Here is a 27,372-nt window from a genome sequence, read left to right on the forward strand (position 1 = left end):
TTTTTACACATGTACTTTCAAAGGTGCAAAAAAAAAAACCCCCAAAAAAACAACACAACCTCTGTCTACACATCCCTCTCTCCAGCTCTATCCTCTTCTTTCTTCACTGCTGCAGTGGGTCAAGGGAGTGTAACACCAAAACAAAGTGGATTTGTACACCACAGAGCATGCGCTCAGTTTCACACAATGCCAAGTCCACACCTCAAAGCTCTCCTAAGACCCAAAGATTCCTGCCCTAAGTCACACATATTGCTCTGTTGCTTACCTGGTAAAACCAGCCAATATACGATCTTTATTACAGGGACCTTTCTAGCCTCCTGTTTTATGAATGTCTTGAAATTCACTATCCGTCTCTCTCCTCTTGTCTCTTCTCCCCTCCTCCCTCTCTGTCACTGTCGTTACTTCTTTTTTTCCCTCCCTCCCTGTCATTTCTCTCCCTTTTCTCCCTCTACTCAGTGATTGAGTGATTATATTAACAGTCTAGTCTTCCCTGTGTCTGGCATTGTCATCATGCCTTTGTACAGATGCCACAAAGACAAATTCCTGCACATTCATCGTACAGGGAGCTTAAGCCGAGGTCGTTCTGTTCTGTTCCTCCGTTACCCTCCAGGTTCCAGCTATCTCCCTGGCCTATGAGACAGCAGAGAGCGACATTATGAAAAGACAACCAAGAAACCCCAAAACAGACAAGCTGGTCAACGAACGCCTCATCAGCATGGCATACGGACAAATAGGTTTGGCCTCTTGTCATCTTTCAGCACTGCAGCTCGTAAACCTGAATCACTGTGACAGGCCTCTTCTTGTGAAGTTTCAGCGATAATAAACATCAAAGGCATATAAACATTAAATACTGACATTTATCAGAATTTTTGGCATTTCTAACTGGCTTTGTAAATGTGTAGGCACATACAGTAAAGGGAAATAGATCCAGAGGTGAGCAGATAGTCCCACAATTTCACTCTAATTGTTGTGACATTTCGAGCAAATTGAGAGCAGAGAGTGCAACTTTTTTTCTGCTTAATCTTGGTCGTGTTCCAGTTGTTGGAGCCTCACTTCAATGCATGCTTTTTCATCTTTGGTTTTATATGGTTTGGGAATAGCGAAAAATCAAAGACTGGCCTCATTTTATAGGCTGTTAAATAGGTCAAACTATGACAGGGCCTCACTGGATGACATGCAATCTTAAAATTGAACATGCTCTAAACAGCCGGTAACTCATGAACTCCCATAATGTGTGCAAGATAAACACTGCTGGGGAAAAATGTTTGCAGGGCTCAACAAATCACATTTACAAACCACTGCTGTGACATCACAGCCACAAGTCCTGAAAAACCTACTGATGATGTGATCCTGAGTGACACTTAGTGAATGCAACAGCAGCACAAACCACCGCCAGTGAGGAAAAAAGTTAAAACGGGTGCAACCAGCTTCTTGTCACTGACATGATGTCATAAAAACCTTAAACATAAACACTGACCTGGCAAAGAGTTTTAATGTAACAGATTCATGAACACGGTAATTAATAACCATTGTCTTAATCCATAATCAGTCATTTTTGTCACGGTCTGGCTGGGGCAGACCGTATGTGTTGCAGAGGAGGACTCAAACGCAGACCAAAACGTAGTGTGGATAAACAAAACAAGCCGTTTATTGAGGCTAGCAATGAGGGTAAAAATAATCGGGCATCGGTGAAAACTAAACAATAACCTAAACTGGGTGAACTAATAACAAAACATGAAAAAGCTTAACCATAGTGAACTGACATGGGTACCTGGGGATGAGACATGGATGAGCAGACGACCTGACAATGGCATGCAGAAAACAAAGGGCTTAAATACATACATGAGGTGATCAGGGGAGGTGGAGACACATGGGGGAAACAGCTGACAGACATAAACCTAATGACAGGACCAGGAGAGGAAAGCTAAATACAATAAACAAAGAACACATGACATTGTCAGAATAAAACAGGAAATACTAAAACTAAAACATGACAACACAACTTAACAGACCTAATATGTGATGAATAAATACAAAACCCCAAAACATAGAAAACCCAGGAACAATAACTGCCTAAACTAAAGGCAGATAGGAAATAACACAAACTAAATCACATAACAAAATGAGACAAATACAAACATGAACTCAGAGCGCTGGGTCAGAGACCCAGCCTGTGACAATTTTGAAGGTTTGGTGTAAGTGGAGTTTTTATGCTCTGCAGTAAGATGTCCATCCTGCTGAAAATGTTACGCCTACTCTGACAAAACGAATTTGGCAACATCAAATTAAAAGTCACTAACACCTATTATGGCAGTACTCAGCTGTCTGGAGCTATTTACCTTTAAAAAAATAATGTCACAGAGGAAAGAGGGATGAAAATACATTAATCTATTTTCCCTGACAAACACTAATGGATTGAGCTACTATAGACTCAAAATATGCACTTTGTAGGGATATAAGTCAGTATATATTGTCCAGGTTTAAGTTTAATCCCTTGGCCTGCCTGTTAATTCAAAAATACATGTGGAAAATTGTTATGGCACACAAGTTACACAGTTGCCATGCATGTTCAAAATGTATTTGCTGATGGTGTAGGTAGACTTTGCATTTGTCATCTTGAAATGCCACATCAGTTTGCTTTACAGGATTGCACTTTCCTACAACATTTGCTGGAAATGAGTAGGTGTTTCAGTATTAATAATAAGAAATAATAGGAAGTATATTAACATTTAATTAATTAAAAAAAGTTATAGATTAACTGTAACTGCTGCAAGACAGGTACAGAAGATAAAGTAAACACACAAAATAAGCAGCCTGATGAAACCAACACATACTGTTGTGGTCACAAGTTCAAATACACTCATCACTGGCATGGACGTTGCTTTAACCTCCTAAGACCTGAACTCTTTCATGGCATGCATTTTTAATTTCTATTTGCTATTTGGACTGAGTGGGACCTGATGAATGTAAAAACAAAGAATTGTCTTTTTACCTGATGTAGTTTCTGAGAAGAGGATATCAGGCCCTAGTAGAGCAAAATTTAGTATTGTGGTCTAGACAGCTCAAAATGTGATGTCCACATATGTAGACACCAGGTCCTATGAGGTTAAATGTGGGCTTCTAATTATTTTTTTAGTTGTTCTTTTTCCAGGGTGGAATTATTTTACATCTTTAATGACTTTAAAAAGCAGAAATTAGTGCACATGTTTGAAGTTATTTCGGATTTTTCTCTAATCCACACAAGTAAACAGGTTCACCAACCAATTTAAATGAATCTTCTCTCCCTTAGATTGGTTTAATATTCAGCCAGAATCATGCCAAAATGCATCTAGTTGTGGTGCAACTTCCCAAGAGACATTTAATCAGGTATTAGTGGGGGTATGTCCACCCTGATCCTGTATGTGTGTTTATATATATAAATATATCCATCCATTCTCTGCCAATTATCCTTTATCAGGGGGCTGGAGCCTATCCCAGCTGTCTTAGGGCAAGAGGCAGGGTACACACTGGACAGTTTGCCAGTCTGTCACAGGGCTAACACAAGCAACACAGACCACCATTCACATTCACACCTATGGGCAATTTAGAGTTTCCAGTTAACTTATCCCCACTAACTGCATGTCTTTGGACTGTGGGAGGAAGCCGGGGAGAACATGCAAACCAGACTGCTGGTGGAATTGAACTCAGGACCTTCTTGCTGTGCAACAGTGCTAACCACCATGCTGCCACTGTGCTGCCCCTAGATTTAAATAAATCATTAAAAACAAGCTACCACAAAATCCAAGCCATGTATAAACTTCTCACCACAAATCTATTTGGAAAATGATTTTTGCATTAACTAATTAACACTAACAGAATATTTACTGTGTTTTAAATGGGACAGTGATAAATCAATATCGCTTTCCTCTCTGAAATAACTTAAAATATTATTTTTCTCTACAGTATAATACCACTTATTAGAAAAGTTACAAAGTTACAAAACCATTCTTGGACCTTATGAACCTTTGAAATGTAACAGCTATAAAATGTTACATTATTTTTTAGATCATCTAAATGAGTTTTTGCATTGCTGTCTTATGAATGGGCTTTCATATTTGTAATCCAGGTATGATCCAAGCTTTGGCTGGTTTTTTCACCTACTTTGTAATATTGGCTGAAAACGGCTTCCTCCCAAGAAACCTAGTAGGCATCCGCATCGACTGGGATGACCGTGAAGTCAATGACCTGGAGGACAGCTTTGGGCAACAGTGGGTAAGGAATGGATACTGACACTCGCCAACATGACCTGAATGAATAAATGAATGTTTCCACTCTCGCGCATGAGTAATACAATGTGTTTCATCCTGGCAGACCTATGAACAGAGAAAGATTGTGGAATTTACCTGCCACACAGCCTTCTTCACCAGCATTGTGGTCGTCCAGTGGGCTGATCTCATCATCTGTAAGACAAGGAGGAACTCCCTCTTTCAGCAGGGGATGACGTAAGTGAGTGGGGTGTGAAGTAAGGGAGGTGGAAGAAAGGAAAAGAGTGCTGATGGAAGGAGGAACTGAAGCATGTAGAATCGATGCATAAATGCGGGTAGTCAGAAAGGTACTCTTATTCTTCAAAATGAAAAATGATTTTGGCTCTTTTTTTTGAGGCTTCTAATACTGGGACCATATCGTCACTGCTATTTTAATGTTCTGTACTTTAAAAACCTGTATAAACCTTTTCTTTTCTCTGATGTGCACCTTTTTTCTGCCTAACAGGAACAGGATTTTGATCTTTGGCCTGTTTGTTGAAACAGCTCTGGCTGCCTTCCTCTCCTACTGCCCTGGAATGGACGTTGCCTTGCGCATGTACCCCCTGAAGTATGCTCTGCATATGCATATCTCCACTGAACTGAAAAATAACCTCTTAAAGACCTAATAGGCTGCCATTAGCCTGTCACTCTGGACTTTAAATGTAGTCTGTGATCTTCTTAAACACCATGTTGTTATCCTTAATATTCAAAAATAGCTGCAATGAATTTAACAATTTGCACTCCGCCTGTGAATCACCACATCTTCCTTTTTCCCCCTCAGGATCCTTTGGTGGTTCTGTGGCATACCATACAGTCTTCTCATCTTCATTTACGATGAGGTCCGTAAATTTATTCTGCGGAGGCAACCAGGAGGTAAGCAGTTATTAAGAGAGAACCATGATTAAAAGATTTTTTAAGCTTATTTATCTTCTTAATAAGCTAGAATAATAATCAAGTGATGGTGCAGTATAGCAGTTGAAACCCCTATCTCAACCACCACATGTGCCAAACTTTTAAAAGCTTTCCTTCTACCTTGTGTAACTCGCTCAGCCTTCTGTCCTTGTAAAAATAAACACCATAAAAGAGAAGACTGTCCAGTCCTTTAAGGACACATTGATTGACAGTGTTGCCACAGCTCTGCTCTGTTGAGCTCACCTAAAGCATCCCAGCAAGCATTTGACAGATGGTGACTTGTAGAAGAAGATTGAGTTCAATGTCATTCCAAACAAGCACAAGGTATTTATATATATATATATATATATTTATATATATAAAAGCACCTTGAAGTGGTGTGGACTGAGATTAAAAATAAAAGTACAGGTAGCCAACAGTGTCGAGTGTAGCGCATGTACAGCAAAGCAAGTAAGCTTTAGTGTTTTTGGTGTAATATTAAAAGCATAGTTTATTTCTGACAACTTCTTACACTTGCAAATGCAGGCTTCACAGTCCATCACTGCAGTTCTTCTGGTTCATCCGGTTTCTCCTGTGATTCATGGGTTTGAGAGCAATATCTTTCACCACTGGAGGCAGCTGTCTTTTTGAACTCTCACAATTCATGTGACTTCATGTAAATTTAGTAATTCACCAAGTTTTCCTGACAGATTTTAATATTATTGTTATTTTTTTACACGTATTGTTAAACATCATTCAGAAGCTTTGCTTTTTCCACAAATAGTCCTTCATGCCCAGTATTTAGTAAAGCAGCTGAAATCTGTCAGCCATCCAGCAGAATGCAAACCAGTCAATGCTGAACAATTCTCCAGCTTTCAAAAATGCAGACTCTGCAACACTTCATTGATTATTGTCTTCCAGTTTTGATTTCTCACAAAATAGCAAGTAAATGCAGCGCTTTCTGGCAGTTTGCTCTGTCATTGAAATCTAACGTGATCTGATACTCGGGCCAAGTTTTCAGTCAAAGCTGATCCAGGAAGGATTAAGATCATGCATTACTGCTTAGAATTTTGAGTTCACTTAATGTCTCTGTTTTGAAATATCCATTTTAGAAATGAAACAGCCCATTGAAAAACCCATTTTCATCACCGATTACTTCTGTGCTCCATTGTGATGTCTGAGGTTTCTCAGGTTAAAAAGTTAAATGAGCATTCATCATAGAAAAAAGCCTTTTCTAATTACCTTAGCACACTTGAAAAAGAATTGCTCTGCTGATTAAAAAGAGGAAACAAACTGACTACTTGAGTGTTTGGAGCATCAGCCTTTGTTGGTTTGATTATTGTTTGGAGAAAAAAGCCACAAAAAGTATTTTCTTCTGAAACTCATCAGTGTTCTTATTGAAATAAACGAGTGCTATTACATTAAATAAACTGCTAAATAATTAAATATGTTTAAATAATGCCTGTACAAACAAAGCTAACATAACAGAAAGAGAACTGAGCGACTGTGGTTCACAGCTGAGCACGAGCCAGACTGTTGTGGTTTGTTAAGGATGTAGTAGGCACTGTTATATGGAAACTCCAGAATTTGCACATGGTTTTAATTGCTTAGAAAAGGAATATTAGTGTATTTTCATTTAGGATTTTTTTGTAGTTTGTTTAACCGGTGCAACAGTTTCTGCTGTCCTGGCATGAACAAATGGGTATTATATTATTATAATGGAAAACAGAATTCAATGATAATTAACAACCAATCGATCACAAACTAATTTCTAAATGGCCCAAACTTTTGATGGGTAATACATTTTATAAATAAATGTCTAATTATTCCCAAAAATGAAAACCATTCCTCTGTGCTAAATGCTGCTGTATGAAAACATCTATGACCCCTTTTTTATACATCTGCAAAAATATATAATGTCACTCAAGAAGAGAGCACACGGTTAAACAAACAGGACAAGAATATTAGACTCGGCTATTTATTTATTGAGAGAAACTATGCAGTATTACACATCTGTAAGTATGTGAACCTCTAGCAGTTAATTAGATGTTAAAAATCAGGTGTGAGGGTGTGATGTTTTAATGAGCCTAAAGAACAGGGATCTGTTAAAGTCTTATCTTTGGAGGACATGATTTTCAGAGTGTATCGTTACTACAACATATTATACTTCTGAGAACTTTCACAGAATCTTTGTCAATGCTCATCACCATATTTAAAGAGTCTGCACTTCACCAATCCACAGTCATGCATACTGTTCATGACTGATGTTCAACAGTCTGGCAGGTAACAAATGAACCAGAGGAAACTGATCATCTAAAGACCTCTCTCACACTGTCTAATATCCATGTTTGTCCACTATCAAAATACTGAACAATGGCTTGCATAGCAGGGCTTCAAGGAGACAGAGACAAGCCTGAATGATATTTGAACTCGAGCTGGATGATAAAAGGATAAAGACAGTTATTCCAAATTACCTTTTCGTCAAAAGAAGCATTGGACATGGTCAATGTAAAGGCAACGCTAATCATTCTAGCCATGTTTTGATAGACAACCGATTGACAGGCCAGTGACAACAAGAAGAGTTATACGTCTTATCAGTCCCCTGGTTGGAATAGAGTTAAAGCAACATCAGGTTAAGACACACACAGCGTAAGAGGAGCCACTGACAGCTGCACATGTGCTAATGTTTGGGCTACTGTAGCCATACACATCAGTACATTAGGAGTGTGAGTAAGATGAAAAGACAAAATGACAACATAAAATTTTAACGAAGCATTGCTAAACATGACAGCGCATCGAACACAGCCCGAGGCTCAAAAGATGAGAACACCGTTGAAATGTTCAGTAGTGTGGAAAGATTTCTGGCTATTTAAAGTTGCACAGATGCACAGAAGAATGTTTGCAAAACCCACAGCTGAATGTTTACCTGCACAATGCAAGACTTTACAGTACCAGACACTTTCTCTTGTACCATGCCCAGTGACGAAAAACAAAGAGACACTGATGCAACAGTTTACTTTGTTGTAAAATATGTGATGTAATGTAAACAGAGCCAAAAATGTCAGATTTAAGTGAATGATTCAAGTAACTGACCCTCGTTACCGAGTCCCTGACCATTTCCCTTAGACGGCACTTTTCCAGCTGCGCGTGGAGTGTAAAGAGACAGGAGAACATCTGAGTCACACTTTGCTACAACATCAGATTTGTGGTCAAGTCACATATCTGATCCATATAAGAGCCTCACTGCCCTCTTCACTGAGTCAGAACTGCACTTCTTGTGCTTTTTAAAGAATTAATTAATTATTAATTGATATGTTGTCGTGAAGCATAAGTGGATCACAATTGAGTGATCCCTTTCACAGGCCGGTGTACTGTATGGCAGTTAAGAAACCAAATCCAGCAACTTCAGTTTAAAGGTTAAATCTATATAAAAGAAACGATACCGTGTGGGTTCCCTGATATATGATTTTGTCCTTCGTGGAGGACATGAGATTTTTAAGACAGCGATCATTTATGCAATCTATACGAGTCCTGCTGTGCTGTAAATAGGACATCCCGACGAATGAGGACATCCCACATTTGTGGGGGTTGAGCTGAGACAGCACATGGATTTTTTTTCCCAAAATGATGGGAACTGCAGCTTCCAATTTTATGACCATAAAATTAGGTGATAATAATTTTGCAGATATTATGTTTCCATTACTAAAAATCAAACTGCTTCTTGAGATCTTCTTTGAGAGTCAAAGATTTAATACGATTTCAGAAAGGTAGAGTAATTTTATGGCTTCTGAAACAAATTTTAGCCAGTGGACAAAAGGACTTATCACATTGCATTTTCAACCTTTGTCCATACTTCAGGAAGCAAAGGGCAGAGTGAAGCAGAAAGGAATTTTCTCAAAATTGTGGCAGGGGTGGTCAGTCTTATTGCTGTCAGGGGTATGAGGTGGAAGAAGGCCAGACATTAGAGCAGAGGGGTGAAAGGTCAGAGGAAGACATATCAGCATTTGAGGAGCCTGTGCAGCAACAATGTGATGGTACTCACCCATAATAAGAAGTGTTGTATCATGTAGGGCTCTGAAGTTTTCAGGTATTACAAATTTCTAGAAGCCTTTTCAGCTGAGAAGCTGAACATTTTTTACACACTTTTACCCTGTTGATTTACATTAATTATTAATTGATTAATAATATATATCCTAAAAGTATATATAATATAAGCATATATAATATATATGCTAACTCTACATTTCCTGCCTTTTTCACTTTAATTTCAACCATACTGAAACTACTGCCAAGAGAGTTGGACCTCTGATTACATCAAACAGTAAAGAGCAAACCAGGTCTTAGACTAAAAGATGTCAGAAGACACAAACCAGAAGGAAGTGGTTTTAAGTTTTAATGCTGAAGGTAGCATTAAAATGTAACGCATTCTGGAGCTGAAAACATTCTTCAGCATATCTGTGTTCATGACATAACTTGGATAACCTAGGATCCAACTTTACTGGTTCCTAGTTATAGACAATTCAATAAGTTGAGATAGATTCTTGGAGATTGGCCAGTCGATCAGAGTAACAAATGATCTTAACGTCCGATCAGGGGGCAAAGACTAAAGCTCTCTTGAAGGTGATATCTCCTTAAAAAATGCAACCTTCTGCCTCAATCTGATGAAATCATGAAAAGATTATTCGCTTCACAGGCAGTCGAGAAACCAAATCCCACAACTTCAGAGCCCTAGCTTACGCAATACTCCTCATCCATAATGAACTTTGGGTGTCATCATTTTGACCCTGCTCAGGCTCCTCAAACGCTGGTATGTCCTCCTCTGAGCTTTCACCTTCCAGCTCTCATGTCTGGCCTTCCTCCACCTCCTTTCCTGACAGCACTCAGTATGACTCCACTTGTACAAATCTGAGTAAAATCCTTTCTGCCTCGCTCAGCACTCTGTCATATCATGCATGATCACTGCTCTTGTCATGGGTTACATGACCTAATGATCCAGGTTTAGGTGAGAATTAGGTGTGCAGAGTAGAGTTAACTAAATTTAAAAAAAAAAGTATAAGAAAGTATTTGCTAAAATAATGTTTTAGTGTTCATTAATGTTTCCTTCATGAAATGTTTTAATATTCACAAAATGAAAAACATTGTACCGGAAAATCCACACAAAGAATGGAAACGATATCCTTACTTATTCCCGCAGAAGATAAAACAAAAAAAATAATATAAATAATATTTTTTGTATCCATCATTTCCTGTTTTTTATCTTCAGAAAGAATTATGGACCTATGTTATTTATTTTAAAAAGTACATATATTGTGATCTATCGATATATCTGACTGATATAAAAAAACTTTCCATGTCACCCAGCCTTAATTTGAATACATTCACAGTAAAGTCAAGAACACGAATCTCAAAAGAAAAGTGCATAAAGCCAGAAAACAACTCGTAGCACAAAAATATTTCTACTGAGGAATGGTAGTGGAAGAATACAGTTAATGTTTTGCAATAGTCGAGTCAAAGTCCAAACCTTTATGTTGTAGGGCGATCGTGGCTCAAGAGTTGGGAGGTCGCCTTGTAATCAGAAGGTTGCCAGTTCGAGCCCCGGCTTGGACAGTCTCGGTCGTTGTGTCCTTGGGCAAGACACTTCACCCGTTGCCTACTGGTGGTGGTCAGAGGGCCCGGTGGCGCCAGTGTCAGGCAGCCTCGCCTCTGTCAGTGCGCCCCAGGGTGGCTGTGGCTACAATGTAGCTTGCCATTACCAGTGTGTGAATGTGTGCGTGAATGGGTGGATGACTGGATATGTAAAGCGCTTTGGGGTCCTTAGGGACTAGTAAAGTGCTATATAAATACAGGCCATTTACCATTTAGAAATTGTGGAATAGCCCGAAGCAAGCAGTTTGTGTGAGAGAACCCAAAGTTTTGTGTTTGCAATACTGAAATGGACTAAATTCCTCGAAGCCAGTGTGCAGAATTGATCACCTTTTACTGCATATTTATACTTGCATTTATTGCTGCACAAAAGTGTCACATAGGATGCTGAAAACAGAGGTTCAGGTGCCATTCACAGATCTGTAATACTGACTATTTTTTCCTCAAAATGTTAAGGACCAAGTAATATTATTGTGTAATATAATTCATGTTGTTTTGTTTTTCTTCCTTTAGCAAAACTGGATATTTTAGGATATGTTTATACAAAAATATGGAAAATTCCAAAGGGTTCACAACCTATTGTTGCAATTGCAGTATATAGTGTGCAGAGCTGATCGCAGCCTATTCATGTTCATATGTAAAACTTAAACCAGGAAACTTAAACCTGTACCACACAACCAGAGCCAGCTGAAAATTATTAGAAAGGAAATTAAAGCAGGCTGATGAAGACTCTTGAGATATGTAATGAAGATTATGCAGATGATACGGGCACCTTACAATGGCTCAAAATCTGTTCACTGCCACTGCCTTACAGCAGATGAGGGGCAAGACACGGGGAGACAAATACAATTTATCGTGACAGTTCATCATTTCTGTTAATCTGTGTGTCACGGACGGCTGATCAAAGTCTTAGAGTTATAAGGGGATTCATTTGGAAATGTACGGAGACAAAGGCAATGAGATGAATACAAATAGAGCGATACAAAAGGATATTATGAAAAATGCTCGCCTGTCATTTTGTTCCCTGACACTTTCTCTCTTTGTCTTTCTGCCTCTCTCTCTTCATCTCTTCCAGGCTGGGTGGAGCAGGAGACATATTATTAACATTCAGAAAATGTCAGTTTGAGGTCTGTGTGTGTGTGTGTGCATGTGTATGCATAGATGTGTTTGTTTGCGCTCATGAGTGTAAAACTGTGCGTGCGTGTCTGTCAGTTGTAATATTGCATGGATCAGTTCACAAATCTGATTATCAGAAAAATACTGCTGAAAATAGGCTTTTGAGTTTTCTCTTTTTTTCTCTTTATCAGAAAACATTTCCAGCAGAGTGATAGTAATGTAAACCTTTGTGCCTTACACAAGCTGCTACCAAAGTGATGTACTGTGGCCCGTTTGGCTGGAAGGGAGTATCAGATGTTGTTTGTGTTAAATTTGACAAATAAAATGTATTCCAAAGTATGTCTGCCCATCATTTAAACATTACTCACCTATCTGTATTGTTCCCTATTGCAAAGTCATATAAGCAACTTGATTTTGATGTGCCATCCCTCTGAACATTGCTGAAGACCCCAAGGACAGTCATCTCCAAACATGCTGAGCATCTGCAGGTTATGAAGGAACAAGCCAACAAGACCCAAAGTATTTTCTGCCAGGTTATCTCTTTTGTCTGTTGGAATACACAATCTGTACAATATTACACAGATGTTTTTAATGTCCTGGCTGATTTGTGTGTGACAGGAGGTAATTGGGAATATCTAGAAGAGCTTTTGGGCATCACTAACTTTATTATTATTATTATTATTATTATTATTTGTATTTATGAGTGTGGAGTGGATGGAGCTCCCATTTTACAATACTTGTTCCATGCATCCATTTTACTTGACAGAAGACATGACTGGTGGGCTAGTTTATTCTTGCAATTGATGAATGGGAGGATATTCCAATAATGATCTTCTTGAAAAAATATTCCTTTATCTTTTTGACTTCTCTTGGGCTCTCTAAGCTAGTTGGTGCAGCCAGACAAAATAGGCATGGAAAAAAAATTATTCAGACAGATTTCACACACTAAGTAGTTGTTTCTCCTCTAAAAATCAGACTTAAACCGCAATCATCACCAGACATGAAAAAGGAAATGAATCTGATATTTTCTTTCAGCATCCTGTGCAGATTTGATTTAGGAAAGTTGTTCCCCCAGTGGATAAAAATACTCTGTGTTTCACCCACGGAAGCAAAGGATTGAAAGGAATAAAAAAAATATGTCGGAATTTTTCTGAAAACAAAGACTCAGTGTTTGCATGTTGCTGTCATGTTACAGAAAGAAAAACAACCAAATCCTAACAATGAAGTGTTATAAAAGAGTAGCTCCTTAGTGTAGTAGGTTATGCATTTGCCTAAAAAGCAAAAGCTCCCAAGTTCAGCCTCAGGAGAAAACATAAATCCCTTTGGGACTGTGTCAGGAAGGGCATCTGGGTTGCTGCAATTATTTTAAACTAAAAACCACAGAGCTATGTACAAATACTTCCATCAGTCCATTTTGTCAAGTGGACTGTGCCTATACTAACTGACATCGGGTGAGATTGAGAGGTAGGACACAGGTTATGGCAGGTGACAGGTTGTGTACAAGGGTACCAAAGAGGCAGACAACAACGCTCACATTCACTTACAGATGCTGATAACTGTCTTTGGACAGTGGGAGGTAGTCGGAGCACCCAGAGGAAATCACTTGCAAATCAAGAAGTAAACTCTAAAAAATGTAACCTAATTTTACAGTTTACTTAGACAGTCACATTTCCTTTTCATTACATTTTTATATTGATTTGATTTCCATTAGCATACTGATTTACCTATGTTTTAATAAAATAAAATAAAGTGTCAGTGAGTATTTTATTTTTGTGTAAATTTCTTGTGTTTAACATGAAGTTCATAAAAGTGAAGGAAAAAGACATTTTTTTTTTAGTTATTTTAGTATTTTAAAGTACAAATTGATTTCAGCCTTAAAATGGTGAATAAATGTGGGATTTCGTTTAAAGTTGGATGCATTTTGCTGCAAAGAGGTTCCAGATAAAAAAAAATTTTCAACAGTAAAACAGACATTTTCTGTAAAATAACCGAATTATTACACGTCACCTTCAACATTACGCCATGCCTTACAGCACTCAGACAGTTCAAACTCCTTTTCAAGCTTGAATCTCTTCAAGGTTTTTCAGAACGCCGCGGAACAACAACATCCGGAACGTCACTTCCGCTCACTGTCCGTCAAACATGGCGCTGCTTCTAAGGTCAGTTTATCTTTAGTGCATTACTTTCGGGCTCTGGGAAGCTTTTACTCCTTGTTCTTTGGGATATTGAGGCGCGTAGAGAAAAAGTATAATAAACCACATGCACGTTTGAGGTCGACGCGCCTCGGTGTAACTTGTAGTCTCCGTTTATTATCCTTGTTTACCGCAAGTGTGGTGGAAAGCCGCTAGCTTACTGTAGCTATCGTGCTAGCGTCAGATGTTCTTGGTTATCTGAGAGTGGACTTTGACAAGTAGTGTTAATAATGACAGACGTAAGCGGTTATTTGGCGCCTTAACCTTCATATGACCGCTTGACGAATGCTTGATTCGCTGTTGATAATCTGAATTTGTTTGATTTAGGTTTGTGTTAAGTGATAATCGAACTACACCGTTACAGTGTCGTAACTCTACCCAGGTCAAATGATTGTCAAATGATTGGCGTTGTCTAAATTACCTTAAATGTGAAACAGATCTTTGTTTAGTAGAAGTGAACCTATTACCCTTTAGAGTTTGTTTAACAGACACTTCTCACTTGTTCCTTCTCGCTAGAGCTGGAGTTAAGACTTGGCTTTACTTATTGCTGGGTTTTCCCAACGAATATGCAAAATTTATGACCATAACTGTTTATAGAACTATAAAAATACAACAACGAACTACAAATCATTCTCTCTTAAGCATTTTTTATTGACAGTATTAACAATTTTACAGTATGAATAATAGCGACGCTCAAACCTTCTTTTGTGTCCTATTTTTTTTGTATGTGTTATTGTTCTTTTTTATGTTAATTTGTTGACTTGTTGCCCCTTGTTCCTATTTAGCTCTGTTTACTTATTGAAAAATCTTCATCATTACAACATATCTCTCTCATGGTGCTGCTGGTTTACTCTGAAGTAAACCAGGATTCAAATCTAAACCTGTTTTTGTTTTTTATGTCTTTAGGACGTTGGGACGTCAGAGTGTCTGTCTCTCCAAACCCCAGTACAGTGTCTTGTACAGACAGTGAGTTCTGTGCTTGTTTGTTAGTGCTTATAAATGCACACATAGATGCTACTGCAAACTTGTTTTCTGTAACCACCCCATTTTCTCTCCTCTTCAGTGTGGCTCCAATGGGATCCACAGCCAAGGAGGAGATGAACAAGTTTTGGGACAAAAATTCGAGATTAAACCGACCCATGTCTCCCCATGTCACCATCTACAAGTATGTACTGCATACCTTCTGGTGTCTACTCAGTGTTGTTCAGATGTGACTCAGTTAAAGTAAAAGTCATTTGCTCCATTTGTTTTATGTTTTCAGAGACACCTCAAATCTGCAGCAACACGTTTTCTGAGCTGCAAATATTGTTACTTTTAAAATCATTTTTTCTGATTGTGCAGGTTTTTCATTCTTTTGAAGCTAATAAAACAGCAGGGCAACCCACAAATACCTGAGATTTAGTGCAATAAGCACCTTATAATGTACTGTCACCAAGTTATTGCAATCCTAACGCCTGCAGCAAAGAACCCCTTTTTTGTTCAGTATATGTCGGTATATGTAATTTCTCACTAGGCTACCCTCCTGGTTCAGCTGCCTTTTTTTTAACTTTAATATTTTTCTGTCATTTGGGATCATTGTGATGACTCAGGGCACCTTTTTTTTTTTTTTAACACTGTCAACAATCTTCAGCTTCTCCAATCTGTAATCCAGTGATTTAAGTCATACTCTTTCACTGGGTTTAGCCTGTTCTGTACTAGAGCATTAGCTTATTCATATTTATGCATGCAAACTTTGCATGTGCATCCATCACTGACACAAAATCAAAGTTCCATGATTAAAATGTAGAATTGCAGTGTTGTTACTTGTAAATCAAAGCCTCATTCATCATAAAACTGTTTTAAAGATTTAAAATAATCATTAGTTGAGGCCTGTATGTGTGAAAGCTAAATGTGCTCTGGTTTTTTGGGGGGGGTTTTGCGTCTCAGGTGGTCTGTCCCCATGATGATGTCCATCACGCACAGAGGAACTGGAATTGGGCTCAGTGGAGGTAACACATCTGTTTTTTCCATCCAAAATTAAAGTTAAAGCAAGTAAATGATTTAGTTTTGCCCTTGAAGTACCAGTTGTGAAAGAAGCTATACAGCCACTGTCAGCTTTTAAGTGACCTTGGAAATGTCTTCAGGGCATTGTAGTCTGTCACTATTGATTTTTACTAAGAGCATTTACTGGAATTACAAAACACAAGTTGTTCAATACAATTAAACCTAACATGTGAAAATTAACACTAGATGGCTAACAGCTTTCAGTCATTCGCCTGGAGTAAAAACACGTGTCATTGTGGTATTGTATATCAGTGCTGCTGACCTTCATGGAACATGCTGTAAAAGCTGAATCAGCTTTGTTTATGTGTTAATTGGCTCGATAAGGGCCAAACTCAACAGCCAGGCTGGCTACCTCTCGGACATTAAGTGCCACTTACTGTCTCTCAGCTTTCTATTAGAATCACATGAGTAATCACGTGCCTGAAATCAACTTCGATTCACAGTGAGGGAAGTAAATCTATCACCAACTGACAGGAAGCCATATCAGTTCATCTAAACATAACAGTCAGTATTTAACATTTAGTTTTCAATGCAACTTTCTGTATGTATATAAATATTTTAAAGAATGTCTTTTCTCACACGGAGTTGTTTAGTTTATATTCTTTATCATCCAGGCAATACAGAAATAGAAGCTTTAAATAAGCCATTGTGTTCAGTGCATTGTAGCAGGCAGCCCAAGAAGCACTTGTTTGATCCAGATCCATTATTTGGCTGTCACTCCAGCAAGAGCAAAAAACAACAAAAAAGTATTTACATAACTGAGGCTTTCACATGTTGCAAAATTACTGGTGAGCTGGATCATGTGGTAAAGTGGCTTATGGAGAGAAAATGTTAGAAGCATGTGGAGCTTCTTTTTGCATGTCTTAATTTCTTACTGATTATGAAAGGTGTGGTGGTCTCAGGATTTCTGTCTGTGTTTAGCTATCTCAGCATTTGCGGTGGCAGCGCTGGTTTTGCCAGGGAGCTACCCCTACTACCTGGATTTAATCCACTCACTGTCCATTGGTCCATTTCTCACTGGGCTGGCCAAATTCGGGATTGCCTTCCCAGTATCTTACCACACCTATAACGGCATCCGCCACTTGGTAAGATTTAATGATTTAATAATTTTAAAATTGCCTAATGATTTAACCGAGGAACTGCTTACCTTTTTCTTCCTCACACTAGAGTCTGTTTGAAATTCTTTGGTAGTTTTTCCATTTGCATGTTTTATGAGGTGTCTGGACTGCTTAGCTTAAGCTTTTAAGAGGATACAGATTTTTGTTTTGCTTTTGTCATGTTTACTAATTTTACTAATTACATTTGCCAACATTTATAAACTGAGGTTGTTTTTGTGTGCTTAATGTTCTTTTTATGATCTTCTTCTGTTTATTATTATCTAATCAGGGCTGGGATATGGGCAAAGGCTTCAAAATTCCAGAGGTCTACCGCACCGGCTACACAGTCATTGGTCTGTCCGTCATCACGTCAATAGCTCTGCTCATGATCTGAGCTCAGGACCAGACGTGATGAACAGAGCGAGTTAAAGTGAACGTGAACTGGATTTCACTGTGGGAGTTTTGTTTTGTGTATATGTACCGTGGCCTAATGCAGACTTATGTCATCAAAGTGTTCAATAAAGGATTATGTTATTCTAAATTTAGAAATTATGTTTTGATGTTTCTTCCTTTGAATTAATTACACTTGGAGAGTCTTTGGGGTCAGCAAATGCAGCAGCAGAGTGCAAGGTGCATGCAAATGTGACCCAGTTTATTTCACACTTGTTCTCAGCGTGAACAACAACCAGCGGCCAAAATTAGACATGTCCTACATGCCTTATGTAATTTGCCTAATTGTGCTGTGACGTCAAAATCATTAATCACTTTTCTTTGCCCTGAGTGCTCAGTCACTGCCAGTTCAACCAGTGTGTCTGCTGATGTTGTTTGTGCACAGAAAGGTGTGTTTGTGTGTTGTTGTTTTTTTAAACTGTAGGCTGTCATTTATATTTTAACTTATCCAGGCTGCAGATGCTCAGATACATTTTTAACGGCAGGGAAGGGAGAGGCTGAAATGTAGAGGCACCTCAGTGGGGGAAGCTGTGCATGTGAACAGGCTCCTCACCGGCAGCCTGCCTCGGGCCTTACCTCCAACTGAGCCGCACAGGAGTTACACACTGCATCTCACCTGCTTTTGTCCTGCAGTGTGAATAAAGGCAAGCTGTGATGTAAAGTCAGATCCAACTCCCGCTTGTGCTGCGTACAGTAACAAGTGCATACTGATCAACAAAAAACAGGTTCTGAGGTTAGCTGTAACAAAATTGGCTCATTAATTTGTAACCGATGCCTGGAGGGGAAATGCCTGTTAGGCAGAATGTCTTTTTGGTTTATTGATGAATATATATATATAATTTTTTATTTTTATTTTTTTTCTCGGGTGTTGTGTCATGCGTTTTGTCAGTCTGTTTCTAAAGGACACATCAAACTGTTTTTTCCAGTATTTGTAAAAGTCAAGAGTTAATTCAGTGCTTTTGATGGTGTTGTAATGTCCACAGAGTCATATCAGCTCTGTTGCTGGACAGGCATTGCTATACCTAACCACTGCCAGCTCAATGTTACATCAACTCTTGCAAAATGCCTCTCTGTACACGAGTTTTTTGTCTGATTGCTGTTAATTTGGCATACGCAGGATTCCCCACACAAAGTCCTATCCACACAACAGGCACATTTCCACCTGAGCTGCACATCCATTGGTCTGCAATTTTCTATTGTGATGGATGGGAAAATTGCTCAGGCTCTGCAGGATCCAAGACTGAATTTGTTTATAGACTGTTTGCACTAAACCCTGCGGAATTTCTTCTCATTTTTGGGAGTAAAAAAAAGAAATGGGGGGGTAATAGAAGTATTGGCTGTTTCATTCCCCTACAAACAACAAGCACTCTGGCTCATAGTTGTTGATGCATTTCCAATGCACAATGTTCCATCTTTTAGTTTTGCTCTGATAACATCACCATAATGATATTTTGACGAGATAACTTGCACGAAACAAATGGGGGGTGAAAAGCGGGAGTTCCCACTGTTTCTATGAGACATTAAGTCACTGATGATTATGCGGCGGCAGCACCCCCTACCGTTTGGCAAATTATTACACCACAGAGCTGCGGTCCTGATGCTGAGGGGTGGTGAGGATGCTGCGCAGGGCTGGGAGGGGGAGTATAAACCCGGTTTTGATAGAAAAAACGGTGCCTCAGTCTCTGTGGCGCAATGGAATAGCGCGCTGGACTTCTAATCCAGAGGCTCCGGGTTCGAGTCCCGGCAGAGATGTGGATGTAAGGATCCGGCTGTAATTTTTTTCCTTTAATGAGAAGGGTTCGGAATAAAGCTTACTTTTTTTTAAATGTTCTTTGCAGATAAGATGTGCATAACAGAGCTGCTCTGTACTGTCGACGACAAGGGTGGATTGGTGGAAAGAAGATGATTCATAGTCGTGTTTATTTTGCAGAAGCTCAAAAACAGTGCATCTGGCCTGGTAATTTCACAGGAGCCAAGTCACCGCGCAAAGGTCATCTCATCTATGCAGATTTGAAATAGGGAAAAGGCGTGAAACCATAGCAGAACTTCACGGGGCTTCCTTCCCAGCTTTACTGTCCAGGCTGCGCGCTAAGTTATCACGCGAGCACATTACTGCACAGTCTCACCAGCGGACACGCGCGCACGCTCACGGTTTCGGCACCTGGGGCTGTTCGCTCATTTAAACCAGAGCAAAAAGCTTTCCTGAAGCAGCGGCAGCAGCTAAACGTTTAAAGCCTTTTGCCGTCCTCGTAACAAGTGTTTAATGATGCCAGATGCCGCGTTTCCATCCTCCCATTCGGTTCAGAGACAGAGGGAGAGATAAAGGCTCCGGTTTACTTTGAACATAAATGACTCATAGTGCTAGAATTTTTTTTTTGTATGCAGATTCTGTATTGAATTAAAGACCATAACTACATTGTACAGTGCGAGTGGAGAAGAAGAGTTGGTGGAAGTCATTGTGTATTTTTAAATTAAGGGAAATCAGGGTGGGGACCTTGAATCCTTTCAAGGATCCCTGAAGGTGGACTATTTCCATCTTTAAAACCCCCCAAATCTGGGAGCCCAGAGCTGATATTGTTATTTGCTTTCAGTGTGGGAAAGCAGCTGCTTGCTTGAAGATCTCTCAAACGCCACGACTCCCCTACCACTCCCCACTCCCCCCGCGCTCCCCATGGTTTTTATAATTTTTTATTTATTTATTAATTTTTTCATTCAACCCCACCTCCTCGGTTTCAGTTTGTTGCCACCACCACTGATTGGGCTGTCGTGACATCCATGTTTAACCCCATCATACCTCCCCACACACAGACCTAATCCGCCCGCAAACTAATCCTTAATCCTCTCTGGCAAGTTGAACAACCCCTCCCCCTCCTCCCTCTCTCCCTTCCACCCTTGGATCCTGATTCCCAAACGGGACTGACGTCAAAAACGTCAAAACTACAAGGACTCTCCCCTTTAACGTTGCAAGCATATGCAAAACTCCCAAGGGTGTAGCCATTATGATGTAGAAACATTAATGGACTACTGCACAAACTGTGAAACGACAACGTCTCAGCAAAGTAGGACTTACAGTATTCTGGGAAAATAGGGAGGAAACGGAAGTCCCACAACTCCACAAGGCCAAGGACTCGGTTAAATCATTAGGCAACCATGGAAATTATCTAACCGATGGGAAATAGTAGTGGGCCTATCTGCAAGATATAAGTAATAGCTCCAAAGCATCAATGATAAGAAACATTATACTCCACTGAGAAACGTGACAATCAGCTTCAGATGACCCGATATGAGATATGTAGGTCTGAATTCAGGAGAAGAATTTTGTACCTACTCTGTAGGCTATGGAAACTTTAGATAAATCGAGCTTATGTACAACAGGGGATAATGAAATTCCATAAAGGCAGATAAGGTCAGATGACTCACTGTGGGATATTATAGCAACATTACGATGATTTTTCGCTATGGTAAGATCTTACTATCCGCTCCATCTCCTTCATGCTGCTCTCAGTCAGTAGGCCCCTGCTCTGGCCCTGTTATCCCGGTGGTACGGGCCAAATCGTATTAAAATCCCCTCCCTCCCTCCATCCCTCCCTCCCGTGTCCCCTCCCCTCCCGCTCGTCTTTCAGACAGTCTGTTTTTGCTGCAGTGAACGGTAGCCGTGGAGAGCGAGCTAGAGAGAGATAGAGATACAAAGACAGAGTGAGAGAGTGAGCGGAGGGGGAAAAAGCAAGAAAAACAAGGAGTCGGGAGAAGGAACAAGGAGAGAGAAAAAAGTCGATAAAAGCAGATTGAAAGAAGGCTCTGAACAAGCGACTGCTGCGCATCAAAGGAGGGACCTTACTGGGGACCTTATTGGAGACCAGCATCAACAAAACCCGACTCCGGAGGCGGACTATACCGGTGTGTGAGCGTGTGGTTATTGCCGTGCAATGTTTCACAGTTTGTATTAATGTACAGGGTTAGGATGTAGCCTGTAGGGCGGACAGGAGACACCTGTCAGTGGTGACGCTTTTCCGTCTCCAGGAATGTGTCCGTGTGCGCACTGCGAGTCTCCCTTCTCTCTCTCTCTCTGTAATCCGTTATGCCTGCCCAGGGAGAGAAGTGTATAATCCCTGAGTGTTTCATAATTTACTCTAAATGTACGTTTTGTTGTCGGGCTGTCTGCGCTGTTCCCGACTCCTCTCCTCTCCTCCTTTTTTTTCTTTCCGCGCTCTTTTGCAGAAAAAAAGATCGTAACTCGCGGGGTGTGCAGCAGCCACCTCTCTCCAGCCTTTTCAAGAGTCTCCCAAATTCTCAAGAGCACCAGATTTTTCTGCAAGCGCGGGAGAAGGACTGGTTTTCCGACCTGAGAACCAGTCCTCTGGTGCTCTCGCGGTCCGTCGCAGCAATGCAGGTAGCCATGCGCGAGCTGTTGTTGTTTTCATTATTGTTGTTATTATTTTTATTGTCGTCATCTTTATTGGTTTCACTCTCCACGTTAAGCGTAAGCAAAGAACTTCTGTTCTTCGCGCTCAGTTTCCGCGTTATTTCCCATGGATACACTTGGTCCAGTTTTGTTTTCGCTTCTCGACATCACTCAACAGAAAGGGCTGGAGCAACAATAAACATAGACACCCCCCACCCCGTCTCTAGTCCCCAACATCCCTTTCCCATGACATGCCCCCCCTCCTCCACGTCCCCCCTCCGCTCCATTACTCCATCCCACCCCTTGTCCCCGCCCTAACCGCCCGCTCGTGCGTCCGTCCCGCAGCCAACGTTACAGCCCCGGTTCCCTCTCGGCGATGACAATGAGGGAGCCGTCCACAGATGGACCGAGGGCTCACCTCTGCGCAAGCTACTGCTATTTTAAGGAATCTGCGTGAGAGAAAGAGGAAGAGAAGGAGTGCGAGAGAGAGAGAGAGTGAGAGCGAGTGCCAGAGAAGCTATTAAGCACGACGGTCCGTCTCCGGTCTAGTGCAAAGCGCACCGTGTATTCTCAGCGGGCGGCAGGTGTATCTCTCCGCTGCTGCTGTGTCTTTCATTGTCTTTCCTCTTCTCCTTTTTTCTTTCACTGCCAATTGTGGGAATGTTGCTTAGCGTTATTTTTAATTAGAGTGAGTTAGTTGGAGCTCGAAAATGGCCCCAGAAACATTCGTTTTCCTTCTTTCCACATGCGCACAGCTTGTTAAAGTGGAATAAATTGACAGTAATATGAACACCACCCCCCACCACCCCCATTCGTCTCGTCTCCCCTCATTAACACTTAAACATCGCCACCATCTCCGTCTACTCCTCTGTTTGGCTCTATCACCGCCCACTCTCTCCTTACTCCCACCTCCCTCAATCAGTCGTCGGTATAGTATGACACAACCAGATCGATGAATACCCATGGAGCAACGCGTGAGTAACGGGTGGGCCAAGCGTTTATTCAGCTGCAGCCAACCAGTGGCAGGGGATGCAATTAGTGGCCAGTTGGCCTTGCCTGCTTGCTTTCTTTATCTCACCATTGCTTTCCCTGCAGGTGACACTCCAGAGCTCCTCTGCCCTCCTGAGGATTCAGTGAGACAGGCGGATCTGTGTGCCCGAACATGGCCTTCCCATCAGCCCCCTTTGCATTATGGAGTGTCAGCTTATTGACAGTACTCTTCACAGCTGCGGTTCACAGCAATACTAGCTTTGGTAAGCACATCTCTCTCCCTCTGTATCTGTCTGCCTCTTACTGTCTCTCCCTGGGCCCCTGACCTCCCTGACCCTCTCTCTCTGTCTCTTGTGGTGGCCCTTATCTGTTTACTTGAGGCTTTTTCGTTGTTTCCTGTATTATGACAAGGGAATCAGAGCAGCGTTAATAAGCACATGGGACACTCCCACCTCCCCAGACCCCAGTGGGATTTCTGCTGTTGTTTTTTAGGAATGTGTGTGACTCGCACGTGGGTGTAGGGCTCAGCAGTGCATTGCAGGTCCTTTGCCAGAGTAGCACACTGCCCAGTAACTTCCTCTTCTTTTTCTCTCTCAGTGACATCTTAAATTACTTGCATAAGGTCGCTTAAGATGCAAAAACACAGGCAAACACTCATCATTAGCAGTCTTGGATGTTTACCTGCTTAGCATCTCTCTGTCTTTCTCATGAGTATACACTTGGAGATAAAGAGCGATTGTCTTGTGCTTTCTCAGGTAGGGGCAAAGCAGCGTGCAAACTCTTATACAGACATATGACAGTCCTTATGGCTGAAGCTCAAACTGCGATGAGCTGGGTGCGGCTCAAAGCGGATGGTAAGAGAGGATTTGATGAGAGAAGCACTTTGTAATGATATCATCCTTGCTGTGAGTGGCGAGAATATACAGACCGATGTGCTTTCCAATTACATAACACTCAAGTGACTGACTGCTGGTAATACAACCTTTAGAGGACGAGTTTTGCCAGTGGTAAAATGGTGCGTCACCACTGGCCCTCAATCCACAGAAAATTGATTGACATAGGTAGAATCCTGTCGGCATGTTTCTCATTACACTTGGTATTTTTTTGCACAGAGTTTGACAAAGAACTGTAAGACAATATAGCAGGTAATAAGGCTCCTAATAGATGTTCCCTGATTTGCATTTCCAATATATATTCTCAGAGGCCCCTTGTATTCACTTATGCACACCCACACTATTTCACAAATCTGAATGCACCTGTGAATACACACTGCATGCATATGCATGGAGAAATACACAGTATACGCCCATAGATATGCACGCACACAGACTACATTTACTGTACTTTGAATTTGTTTATCCACATCAGCTGTTTTTATTTTCTGTTGAAATAGGTATACTTGAGTTTCCGTGCATTTATGAATTCAATTTGGGGGAGCGAAGGATTGTCGGTGTGAGCTCACATTGGTCAGTGCGGTAGAAAGTGAGAAACAATATGGGTATGTCTAGAAGTTGGGATCAGGCCGCTGTAATACAAATGCAAATGGAAGCATGTCAAAACCTTTAGAGTTGCTGAAGATGAGAAATGCACAAACAATCACCTCAGACTGAGGCACTGATGATGAAACATCAATCTCCTGTCAGGATGCTGACCCCAACTGTGTAGTTCGTCATTGAAACCCAGGCGCTGGTTCGTTATTTGGGTCCGAAAATGATTTTGGCTCGCATTCACACGCATGTCACATTTGATTAAGGTGTGCCTGGAGGGAGGCCTGACCATGCGTGACCAATTCTTGCTTTGGTCTCACCTAAGTGCTGTTTTACATTATCATGTCAGTCAAGGAGAGTAATTAAGCCTGGGACGTCTGACAGCATTTAGGAGATGAGAAAACACGTCAAAGAGCACAGCTGAGAGATGGGAAGCAACCGTGGAGTGCTGAGTTAACAATTTTGGCATCCATGTCTTTTTGTCAGTAATATGTGTCATCAAATAATGATCAAGTACTTGTATTAATTCCACAGAAACCAAATTAATAATATCACTGCAGTGAAATCAGTCAGAATCACTTGTCAAAAATGTTTGAAAATATATTTTTTGCACCATATAGAAATGCATTAATCAGAAGAAGACCGGATACTTTTTTATCAGTAGTATTGAAATTTGTCTTAGTGGCCTTGATGCAAGAAATAATGAAAAGTTGTAGATTTTCCCACTGGCAAACAAGGAACCCAGCTTTTATTCAACACATACAACACCAAGGAACAATGCCAAAAAATTCAAGATACAGAAAAATAGATATATTCATGAATAAATCTTGTGTTTGCTGCTTTGTTCTTGACATTTGAGTAATGTGGTAAGCAATGGTGTTGCAGTTATAGAGGGAAATGTAGTGCATAAGCCGCAAAGCACCAGCCCATCACTCACATCCGCTCCGATCTGTCTGAATGTTGTGACACAGCAGCAGAGCTGTTAGTAGAAGGTGGAGTAGGGTGGGTCATGCCGTCATAATGGAGATCTCCATGCTAAGTGGCCTTGCAAGAGAAGGGTCTACTTAGCTTAAATAATTCAGTGTTATGTATCAGAGAGGAAAACGATTAGCTCAGCAAGTCAACGTTAAAGCAGATGAGCCATCAGAGTAGGACCGTCTATTATTGTTATACTCAGAGTCCACAGTGGATTAAAAATATGTTGACTGTTTGTCTCTTATCATCGGTCAGAGAGGTACAATTAAGAAAAAAGAAATACTTTCCCAGGACATATGGGGTTGATCATGTATTATGATAGCGTTCATGATAGTTTAAACTCTTGATCAATCCTGGACTTCCATTTGATGTATGTCAAAGTCATGGAAAGGACAGCACTAACTCTGCTCTGGATTTATCTGTGGCCAGGCATCCTTGGAGCATGTGAACGAATCAGGGAGACACTAATTGCACGCCATTTGACATATCCATTTCCACAGCTGGATGTGCAGCCATGCGCTGTAGATGGAAAGTGCCTCTCAGAAGGGCACAGATTAGGCATGCAATTGGCCGGCTGTGCCCTGGTTCTGTACCGCTGACCCAGTTGCCACAGGACTGCTGTGTAGTGTGAGGGTCCGTCTGCTGAAGCACTCAGTTGACAGCACGTAGAACAGTGTGCTGCGACCTCCAATCAACCACCTGGCCCTCAACGCTATGGCAGCCTGATGGCAGTCTGATCTCAGACTCCAGTAGAGTGTTTGCATTCATGGCAGGAAACATGCCTAATAGTTTATTTACTTCAGCGAGTTCTGCTAGTCAGAAACACTGAATGAATCCCGATGCTTCCAGCTGAGGCTAGTAATGGATAAGGATTAAAGGACTGGAGCAGTGTGGACCAGTTGTTAGTGTGGTAAGATTTATAGGCGGGAGGGCTCTGCGTGTGTGTGTCTCTGCCAGTGGTTCACTTTATACTGCTACAGAATGGGTTCCTTTCCCCCAGGAGCAGCTCTTTCTCATTGGCTAAAAGCCCACTTCCTGTGTGTGTTGCTGTTGTTTGGTGTTGACTTCCTGTGTGCCAAGATGGGGGAACATTTGGCTAATACACAGTACGGCTAGCACACAATAGCAGTAGGCGGTTTGGATGGGAGGCCTCTGCCTGTTAACAAGGCTGACTGATAAGCAGTGACTCATTAACAAGCCGAGGTACACAGAGCCTGGGGGAATTACCGCCTAGCCACTGTGACATTAATAAGAGGCCTAAGCTATTTTTCCATTTGGCTCCACTGGCATGGGGCTAAACCAGTGGTTTCCAATCTCAGTGCTGGCTATTTATTTCCTCCAGTGCTCTTCTATTACTTTCAGCCACTGGTTACCTGGTCTGATTGGAGTGTGGGCTGATCAGTATTGTCAATGTGGGCTGTAGCTAATGACATCTGCCGCTTCAATAGAAAAACCAGACAGCCCTCATTAGTTTTCTGCAGATTCATTCAGAAACATCTGGGGAGGAGCCCAATTAATTATTCTTATACTAATCATGCCAGTTAGTTAACAATATGTTTGTCTTTTAAGAGAAAAACGACAATGACATAATCTAGCACATATCCTAGATTTGAATCTGTGAAACTGAAGGAGATTGTGACACTACATGGATCCAATTAAGCATCTAAAATACACATGCTAAAACATGTAGTAAAGCTCCAGGAGACTGTCTGCTATCGGAATTTTAAATCTAAAGCCATATTACTTCTATTGTCTTGTGTGTTTATTCTTCTCTGATCCTTTAAGTGTTTTCTTGTCCAGATC

General features: G+C 40.8%; 3 protein-coding genes and 1 long non-coding RNA gene across 11 annotated transcripts in view; 3 read left to right on the forward strand and 1 right to left on the reverse strand.

The window, feature by feature from the left end:
* atp1a2a (ATPase Na+/K+ transporting subunit alpha 2a) overlaps positions 1 to 12,272 on the forward strand; it is a 54,543-nt gene extending 42,271 nt beyond the window's left edge. The window contains 6 exon segments of the mRNA XM_082514821.1: positions 611 to 734; positions 4,106 to 4,251; positions 4,351 to 4,481; positions 4,750 to 4,851; positions 5,065 to 5,156; positions 11,893 to 12,272. Of these exon segments, the coding sequence (XP_082370947.1) occupies positions 611 to 734; positions 4,106 to 4,251; positions 4,351 to 4,481; positions 4,750 to 4,851; positions 5,065 to 5,156; positions 11,893 to 11,921 (624 nt within the window). The 3' untranslated portion in view covers positions 11,922 to 12,272.
* LOC309694641 lies at positions 4,233 to 5,135 on the reverse strand. Its single transcript, XR_014272945.1, has 3 exons — positions 5,091 to 5,135; positions 4,383 to 4,439; positions 4,233 to 4,285 (listed from the first exon to the last, which is right to left on the reverse strand). It is a non-coding gene; the product is annotated as an uncharacterized lncRNA (long non-coding RNA).
* Positions 12,273 to 13,995: 1,723 nt separating the features above from the next.
* On the forward strand, positions 13,996 to 17,814 carry sdhc (succinate dehydrogenase complex, subunit C, integral membrane protein). The gene is made up of 6 exons (XM_082512477.1): positions 13,996 to 14,092; positions 15,032 to 15,091; positions 15,189 to 15,290; positions 16,052 to 16,113; positions 17,090 to 17,253; positions 17,555 to 17,814. Exons 1-6 carry the CDS (start codon positions 14,076 to 14,078, stop codon positions 17,657 to 17,659), a joined length of 510 nt encoding a protein of 169 aa, XP_082368603.1. The 5' UTR covers positions 13,996 to 14,075; the 3' UTR covers positions 17,660 to 17,814.
* Positions 17,815 to 21,311: 3,497 nt separating this feature from the next.
* The window catches only part of cadm3 (cell adhesion molecule 3), a 116,380-nt gene continuing 110,319 nt past the window's right edge, over positions 21,312 to 27,372 (forward strand). For 6 of the 8 annotated variants that reach the window (XM_082512485.1, XM_082512488.1, XM_082512489.1 and 3 more), the window contains exons 1-2: positions 21,312 to 21,612; positions 23,213 to 23,370. In XM_082512485.1, coding sequence (XP_082368611.1) covers positions 23,280 to 23,370 — 91 coding nt within the window. In that variant the 5' untranslated portion in view covers positions 21,312 to 21,612; positions 23,213 to 23,279. Of the gene's footprint in view, positions 21,613 to 21,880; positions 22,106 to 22,438; positions 23,092 to 23,212; positions 23,371 to 27,372 lie in introns of those variants that run through there. The other 2 variants (XM_082512486.1, XM_082512487.1) reach the window with 2 other exon arrangements.

The sequence above is a fragment of the Aulonocara stuartgranti genome, assembly GCF_965226115.1.
Source record: "Aulonocara stuartgranti genome assembly, chromosome: 18".
NCBI lineage: Eukaryota > Metazoa > Chordata > Actinopteri > Cichliformes > Cichlidae > Aulonocara > Aulonocara stuartgranti.

Excerpts from the sequence above, each read along its gene's own strand:
- sdhc (XM_082512477.1), top strand. Across the intron at positions 16,114-17,089 it reads TGGAATTGGGCTCAGTGGAG|CTATCTCAGCATTTGCGGTG; the intron begins GTAACACATCTG and ends GTCTGTGTTTAG. Across the intron at positions 17,254-17,554 it reads ATAACGGCATCCGCCACTTG|GGCTGGGATATGGGCAAAGG; the intron begins GTAAGATTTAAT and ends TTATCTAATCAG.